The sequence below is a fragment of the Epinephelus moara genome, chromosome 14, assembly GCF_006386435.1.
Source record: "Epinephelus moara isolate mb chromosome 14, YSFRI_EMoa_1.0, whole genome shotgun sequence".
NCBI lineage: Eukaryota > Metazoa > Chordata > Actinopteri > Perciformes > Serranidae > Epinephelus > Epinephelus moara.
The window spans coordinates 5287843-5296674 of NC_065519.1; the positions used below are offsets into that span (position 1 = coordinate 5287843).

General features: G+C 39.0%; 1 protein-coding gene across 1 annotated transcript in view; it reads right to left on the reverse strand.

Moving 5' to 3' along the window:
• The window catches only part of si:dkey-196h17.9 (uncharacterized), a 47166-nt gene that overhangs the window by 15287 nt on the left and 23047 nt on the right, over positions 1 to 8832 (reverse strand). The window contains exons 8-9 of the mRNA XM_050062775.1: positions 7263 to 7374; positions 7052 to 7159 (exon numbers count right to left, since the gene is read on the reverse strand). Coding sequence (XP_049918732.1) covers positions 7052 to 7159; positions 7263 to 7374 — 220 coding nt within the window. The remainder of the gene's footprint in view (positions 1 to 7051; positions 7160 to 7262; positions 7375 to 8832) is intronic.

Sequence of the window (8832 nt, forward strand, 5' to 3'; positions counted from 1 at the left end):
ACGCAGATGAAAAAATGCAGTCCGTGAGGTTTGTTTTAAATGAGAATTAAAAGACAAATCTTGATCAAATGTTACTCCGAGGTTTCTTACGGTAGTGCTAGAGGCCAGAGCAATGCCATCTAGAGAAACTATGTCATCAGATAAAGAGTCTCTGAGTTGTTTGGGGCCAAGAACAGTAACTTCAGTTTTGTCTGACAACAACATCAAAGTGGGTTAAGGAAAGGAAGGGGAACAATGGATCCAATACTATGTCTAGAAACAGAGGTGAGGAAGGCACAAGTCAACAAGAAGGTGGTGGTAGCAGTATTTTTTTATGTTGAAAAAGCATATGATTTATTGTGGAAAGAAAGTTTATTGATTAAAATGAAAAGTTTAGGTATAACAGGTAAAATGTTCAGATGAGTGAAGGAATTTTTGTTCTATAGAGGTGAGGGTGAGGAAAACATTTTCAGTAAGGTATGGTGTGGATAATGGAACACCGCAAGGAAGTGTCATGAGTCCCTTGTTATTTTCAGTAATGATTGATGATGTTTATGAAGATATTGGCCAAAGTATAGGGAGATCTCTGTTTGCTGATGATGAGATATTGGCCAAAGTATAGGGAGATCTCTGTTTGCTGATGATGGAGCATTATGGAAAAGAGGAAGAAATGTGAAATATGTAGTCAAACAGTTGCAGGAATCAATTAAAATAGTGGAGCAGTGGTCATTGAAATGGGGATTTAAATTTTCTGTTGAGAAAACAAATACTCTTTTCTTTGCAAGGGAGAAAATTGAACCAGAAGTCAAACTATATTTGTATGGCAAGGAGCTCCTTATCCCATTGCCATGAATACTCCTTTTTCAATGCTTTACAGACAGGGGCACCTAGAACCATCGCTTCACACTTCTGTACATTTAACTTGTAGCCTGAGGCTGAACTGAAGTTTGTTATATATAAAACCACATCGTCAGCATATAAAGCCAATTTGTGACACTCCTCTGCTATGTTCACACCTTCAGTTTCTTTATTCATTCTGATATATGCTGCCAGAGGTTCGATACAGATTGCTAAAATTAGAGGAGACAGTGGGTCCCCTTGTTTTGTTCCTCGTTTTAATTCAAATCTATCTGACAAGGTGCTGTTTACCCTGACCTGTGCTTTTGATATTTTATACTTTATACATTGCTTGTAGCCATTTGATAAAGGTGTCATGAAAGCCAAATTTGGCACAAATTTCTAAAATAAAAGGCCATGACACCCTATCAAAGGCTTTTTCGGTGTCCAAAGTTAAAATCAGTGTTTGAATGTTCATTTTCTGTGAATAATCTATCATGTTCAGAGTTTGTCATACATTATCAAATAAATATCTATCTGGAATAAAACCTGTTTGATCTGGGTCTATAATGTTTGAAACAATCTTTGCCAGTCTATCTGCCAGAGTACTGCTTAGCAATTCTTGGTCTACGTTCAATAAGGTTATTGGTCTATAAGATCCACAGTCAGAGGGATCTTTTCCCTCTTTGTGTATTACTGTAATTATAGAGCTGCACCAAGTGTTTGCCCATTGGCCATGATCCAACGCCCAGTTAAATGTTCTCTCTAAGATTGGCAGTAGTTCTTTCTCAAATTCTCTGTAAAATTCACCTGTAAATCCGTCGCTCCCTGGACATTTACCCTTTTTTAATTTCTTTATTGCTACCTTAATCTCATCTAACGTAACTGGTATAGTTAGGCTTGCATTTTGTTCATCTGTTATTTGTGGTAGTCTTATTCCAGATATTCTCTCATTTTATTTTGAGCAAGTAGATTGTCCTCAGGATTATACAATTTTTCGTAATATTTTGCAAATTCTTGTGCTATCTCTTGTTTGCCTTTTACATTTATATTCCTGGTTTGATCTTTAATAGTTACAATGTTTGATTTTATCTGTTGTTTTTTTCAGTTTATATGCCACACTTTTCATTGCTCTTGCTCCACTATCAAAGTATTGTTGTTTAGTAAATATCAAAGATTTCGCTACCTTTTCAGTTAATAATTGATCAAGTTTTTTTCTTAGTTCATTCAAAAGATTCAAAATAGCACCATTTCCTTTAGCCTTATGTTCCAATTCCAATATCCTTATTGATTGTTCTATTTCTTTAATTTTTTTTCCCTCTCTCTCTTCTTATATGAAGCAAAGATATGATTTCCCCCCTCAGCACTGCCTTTGCTCCCTCCCACAATGTAACCAGTTCGATATCCTCTCTATCGTTAATTTCTAGATAATTTTTAAAAGTTGATCTTATTTTAGTCTTAAAATCTTCCATTTGTAACAAAGAGTTATTCAGTCTCCAGAGAGTATGACCCACTTCCAGGTCGAGATTTAATTTCATGGTTATCATAGCATGATAAGACAATGTGATGGAATAATGAAATTATTCTATAACCCTCAATACATGATTTTTAAACATAAAAAAATAGTCCAGTCTTGAGTATTTACTAGAGGATTTTGAGGAAAAAAAGTATAATCTCTTTCTTTTGGGTGGAAAGTTCTCCACACATCTATCAGCCCTATTTCTTTATCTGCTCCTCTCATTATTTTAGCAGTTTGTGTGTCCATACTTGGGTCCAAAATTAGATTTAGATCAGCTGCAGTGATTGTTATCCCTTGGCTTTCTGATACTATTGTCTCAACAACTTTTTTAATTAGGTCTGGACCTTCTTCAGGTGGATTGTAGACCTTCATAAATGAGACCAATACCTCATCGATCTTTCCAACTATCATTATGTATCTACCTTCTTTGTCTGTTAACATCCTTTCCAGCGTAAAAGCTATTTGAGGCATAATTCAAATAACAACTCCTCTTTTTGAAGAATAATAAACTTGGGCCTTTGTCAGTTTCTTAAGTTTTTCATGTTCTGATCTCACGAGGTGTGTTTCCTGCAAGAAAATAATATCTCCCGAAGTAACTTCTTGCGTTTTATCGGAATATATAGTTTATTTATTTGCCCCAAGTGAGAAAGCAATAACAGCTTCCCAAAAACAAGTTGCATTGTACATCGCTGTGAGTAATAATAATAATAAAGGGAATGGAAGGGAATAATTTTGGATGTACTGAAGCCTCTGCAGGCTCTTGCTAGGAATCCCGATGAGAAGTGCGTTACAGTAATCCAGTCTGGAGGAGATAAAGGCATGAACCAGCTTTTCGGCATCTGAGAGGGAGAGAATGGGGCGGAGTTTGGCAATGTTATGGAGGTGGTAGAAGGAGGTCTTGCATAGGTGGTTGATATGGGATTCAAAGGTGAGCTGGGGGTCCATTTTTACACCAAGATTTGTGACTGTTCATTGTTGGCACAGCCTTTGGTATAGGAGCCAAATATGTTATTAGGAGGTTTGTTTTAACTGTGTAATTCACTGTGTCGGCATTGGGGGGCACTGTACTGTCACCTGGTGAGTTCAGGTATTTAGGATGGGACCTCACTATGGTCATCAGGTGTTTGGCCCGGGAGGGGAAATGGTTTTTGACCGCAATGGCGTGGACCGCTACAGTTTTGTTTGTTTGTTTTGTACTGAACGTTAATATGAATTTAACGGATGGACTTTGCCATGAATGCTTGGAATAAATGTTACGGTGACGCAACGCAAGAATCTTCATGGACTCTGATTCAGCATTTGGAAAACGAAGGCAGCGTAGCGTGTCCAGCAACAGGCGCGTCAACCCTGGTCAAATACCTCAGTAGCTGGTAATAGACTTAGCTCCTTTAACATTTGGAATTAGTCAGAGCATATTAAAAGTAAAACAATAAATAACAAAAATAAATAAATAAAGGGAGAGGGAAGTTAAACAATTTCCTTTCGGTTCTAGACCTGATTTCTCCATAAATATTTAAACACAATTATGTGCCTTTGTCTTTTAAGAATTCATACTTCTCTATGGGCGTTAGATCAAAATAAATTAATAGGCTGTATTGATCAAAAGAAGAAACAAAACTGCAGTCAAGTCAATATCATTAACACATTACGAAAATCTTCAGGTGACGAGTGCTGGAAACAGCTAACGAATTTTTTAAGATCAGCTAGATTAATGAATAGAATATAAGGCTGGGTTATTTGATGTTAAGTGAATTTTGTTTCTTTTGTTTGTTTTGTTTGACATACATAAATATGAGATATAAGAGAATATAAGAGATAATTTAGATACCTAGTCCACACTCCAGTTCAGTGGGTGGCGGTAATGCCCCTGAAAGCTGTTTGCCAACCGCCAATAAAATCAAAAGAAGAAGAAGAAGAAGACGAAGAAGAAGCCCAATATGGCCGTCCTATGGTGCTGACAGACTGTGAACGACTATGAGTGTCGTTACACCACAGATGTACAACAGAGTGGTAAAAGTGCATACACACTCTGTGTGTAACAGCCATCACTTTGACCAATAGGAACACTGAGCAATCTACTGCCATGGACAGCTGTAAAGCAATGCAACCGCAGTCTTTTTGATATTTCCAGTGTAACTAACAAAGGAAGAATGCTGGCGTGCAATAGCAGAGCCACTTTGGCAACCCAGTGAGTTCGGCCATTAGCATCAAGCTAGCAAAGAATGTTAATTCTTCATAGTGGAGACGGATTGCCCAAACGGTCTGGGTTCATAGCCTCGGAGGACATCCAGGACCTTCAGCACCTCCTTAACCTGCCTTCCAGAAAGACCGTTCCATCGGAGCAATGCGGGCAGGAGCTCCGGGTTGTCGCTGCAGATAAAACAACAGAGTTAGTGAGATGCAGTTCCACGAATGGCCCCTAGATGCTGACAGCAACAAACAAAAAAATCAAGTTTAAGAAGTCCAGAGAGGGTTTAAGTGAAATCAGAACTTCTGGACTGAAAGGTAAGAAAACTAATGCTGCAAATTATTAAAAGGTCCAGCCCAAAAACACAGCCTCACTCTGTCACGAGTCCACCCTCATAAAGACCATCTTTCACCTTGTATTTGTTTGCTGTCTGTTTACTGATTTTTTGGACTTGATTAAAGATGCTGGACATTCAGTTTACCAATTGGGCTTTTGGGTTCAATCCATGCTGTGTTTCCTGAGCTGCAACACATTTAATAGTTTGAGGGTGCAAAAATGCAGCATGTGTACGGCCCCAAGAGTAGGCTGACCGAACGTCCTCTTTTGCCGGGACATGTCCACTTTTCACTCCCTGTCCGGGGCGTCCGGGCGGTGTTTATAAATTGATGATAATGTCCGATTTTCCTTGTGTGTGTGAATGTGTTAGAGTGCGGCACGGGCTGCATATTTCTGTCTGAACCCGACAGTTATTCTGTTTTGTTATGTCCGAAACCGAACCGAGCCCGACATTATTTAATTACTAAAGCACTGAGTTTGTGTCACACAGTTGTTATGGTTACAGGCTATTTAACAGGCCGGACGTGTGCCGTGGGTGCTCTGCAAAGAGGGAGACCTCTGTGTTTGAGACGGGAGCGGGCGGCGGGAGGTCCGAGGCTTCCAGCGAGGGGAGAGGTAGAAACAAACAGCCAATGTATGTGTGTGTTCTGTTCAGGTGTTGTCACGTAAATAACAGTCCCCAAGCAATAAACAGGACAGACAATAGGATTTTATTTATTTTTACACTACATTTTCACTGAAAGCTGACCGAATCCGACCTGAGCACGAATACAATTTATACATTTTTGACTGACCCTGGCCCGACCCATCGGGGATGCCTACCATTGGGACCTGTCGGGCTCAGATCGGGTAGCCACACTCTAGTGTGTGTATGTGTCCCCTATCTATAGGGACCTATCTGAATTTCTGTCTTTGAGAGATATTATTTTGTAATATAACTGAATTTTCTATCCATACATATAAACTTTAAATATATTAAAATTATAAGGCATCTTTGAGTAAACTGCGAGTATCATTTAAGTAGGCTATCTCGTGGCCGGGCCGAGTGTCCTCTTTTTTGGAAATCAAAATATGGTCACCCTACCCAAGAGGCGTAAGAGTAGCACCTAGTGCCAGACCTCGCACTTTCCAGGAGGTTAAAGACGCTGCATGTGTACGGACCCTAAACTTTCTTCTCCTGGGGCCCAAACTATTTCAAAGGTATATAATAATTTTGGTGTCTGAGTAACCCTGTAGTTTAGTGTATCTCTGTTAAAATAGTTATAACTGAATGAAAGAGGAAGAAAAACATCATTGTCACAGCTGATTACAAACTTTTAGTGCACACAGAGAACAAGGGTAACATTACTGGAATAAATGGACACAGGTGTGTGTAACAAACATCTGTCATCAGAATAACTGACCTGCATGTGGGACATTCTTTCTGCATACTTCCAACTGTGAGATCCATCATTTCAGTGCTCTTACACTCCACCAGCTCTGTGACTTTCAGCAACATGAGGTTCCACTCTTGAACACCAGGAGCCTGATACAACACAGCACACACACACAGAGCAGTAAAATTAAGACTTTATCCAGCTGCTAATGGGTTAATGTCATTATAGAGCACATAAGAACAAGCAGGCTGTTGATCTCACCAGGTCTGAGATGGTTATATGTAGCCACTTCATATCCTCAGCAACTTTTTGTTCAAAATCAGGACTCCAGCATCTCCTCAGTTTGCTCTGGCTGCTTTGGATTAGATGTTTCAGGTAACTGCGAGCAATGAGCTTGTAGACGTCGTCCATCACTCTCTGAGAGACACAAAGTTGGAGACAGACACTGTTTGGTTTTTGTTAAGAAAGACAACAGTATGTAGACACAAAGATGTCGGAAAAATGGCTGCAATGAATGCTTTTTTTAAAATAAAAAAAATCAGAGATCATATACAACGTGCTGTATTTTACAAATGTTCCTCTGCTATCAGACAGGCATATACAACGTGCTGTATTTTACAAATGTTCCTCTGCTATCAGACAGGCAGGTCTTTCTTATGCATGCAGTGTAGTTGCCTTTTGGGCTCCTTTTATATATCAACAATGCACCCTTGCACAACCATTCACACCTACCGTCTAGGGGAAAACAGAGACTATACAAGATGCAAAATGGCAAAAACAAATGATTTAAAAATAGAATAAAGATTTTTAATGTACCTTTTGTATGTCCTGAAAGCAGGAAAACTCGGAGAAATGATTCTTCACTTCTTCAATCAAGAGGGAGAATTCCTTGTTCTCTGATTTGAAGTATTTCTTCAGGTGGCTCTGTGACAAAACATCAAAGTTAGTTTCATGTTTCTCAACAGAAATATATGGCTCCTTAGAAATGTAAGAAAACAGCGTATTTGTGATTATGTTGAACAGTTACCTCTGTGATGTCAGCTACGATGTTCATCACAAGTTTCACTGTGGAATCCTCCAGGTTTTCAAGCACTGCCACAGCTTCCTCAAGAAGGGTGCCTTTATTTTGGACGTGCAGCCTGAGAGGAAATATCATGAATATAATGTAGAAATACTCAACGTTTATCATCATCATCATCGTTTGATGATACACCTTGTCTTTAAGGAACAGTAACAAGTTTAAGTTGAACTAAATTCATATCTAGCAAAGAGACAGAAGTGCTCAGTTACTCACTTGAGATTTTTACAGTTGTTCAAAGTCTGGAAGAAGCATTTCATCTCTGGGTTGTCCATTTTTGCCATTTCCCCAAGTCTCTCAGTCTGCGTAGCAGAGTAGCTACAAACCAAAGAAAACATGCCGTGTTCAACATGCAAAGTTCCGACTTTAGATGGTGATGTTAATGTTCATAAAGTCTGGATGTATATCTGTTTAGATAATCTCACCTCTTCAGAAACATAAGCAGCACTTGGAAACAAACCTCCTGCACACGGTCAGACAGTTTGGGGCTGATGTTTTGTGCTTCTTTGGGTATAGCCTCGATGCACTTAGAGAGAAACAAAAAGGAAATAATATTATTATGCAGCAAATAAATAGACCAATAAATAAAGAAAAGTAAAGCAAATAAATATGCAGTGTTTCTTTAACATATGCACACAGACACAAACACAAATCCTTCGTCATGGCTTCCTCTCACAGTAACAACAGACACTCCTTTAAATTCTGCTTCACTACATACAATAATAGTGTCCAGATGAAGTTTGTCGTCGGCTTCGTTTCCTCTCTTAATCTGCAGGATTTTCTCCAGCTGACCTCTGACCTCTGTCTGTGGACCCAAAAAGAGACAAAAATACATTAGAAAAATACAGGTTGGTCACTATAACATAACATCTTAGTGTTTACTTGGCCAGATGCTGACATTTGTGGCTTTTTTTGGTCACAGTCATTGTCATTTATCTGTTTATCTGTTTTATAATGTCCTTCATGTTGAGGTCCAGTAGACACACACCTGTTACCAAGGAACAGTGTCACCACAGAGATATGTTGTGCTCCTGGGAATAAATCTGTTCCCATGACTCCATTACACAAAGGCACATAGTAAATATGTCATGAAAGGGGATGAGGGCTGAATTAATGTGTAGTATCTGTTCACATGATGAAGGTTTTGAATTGTAAGACCAAGTACAAGCAGAAGAGAGTCAGTATTCTTACCTGCACATTCTCAAGCAGTTTGTCCTTTGCCTTTTCGACCCACTCTGTGAACAGCACGAGGTCAACTTCTTTTATGGGATTCATTTTCTGAAGGTCAGGGTGACCGAGCAGATCCTGACTAGGAAAGTACCACAAATACCAACGTCAGAACTGAGCAGCTGCAAGTTTCACTTCTGAATATTATACTGTTCAGAAAGCACGAGTTATTCAGAATACAGTGGGTAGATAGTAAAAATTAGAGTTTGTTTTCATGCATGTTTGGATGAGAAAATTGATTTCACTTTTATACTTGTCTTTTTACAGGCTACAGCCAGCAGGGGATTAACTT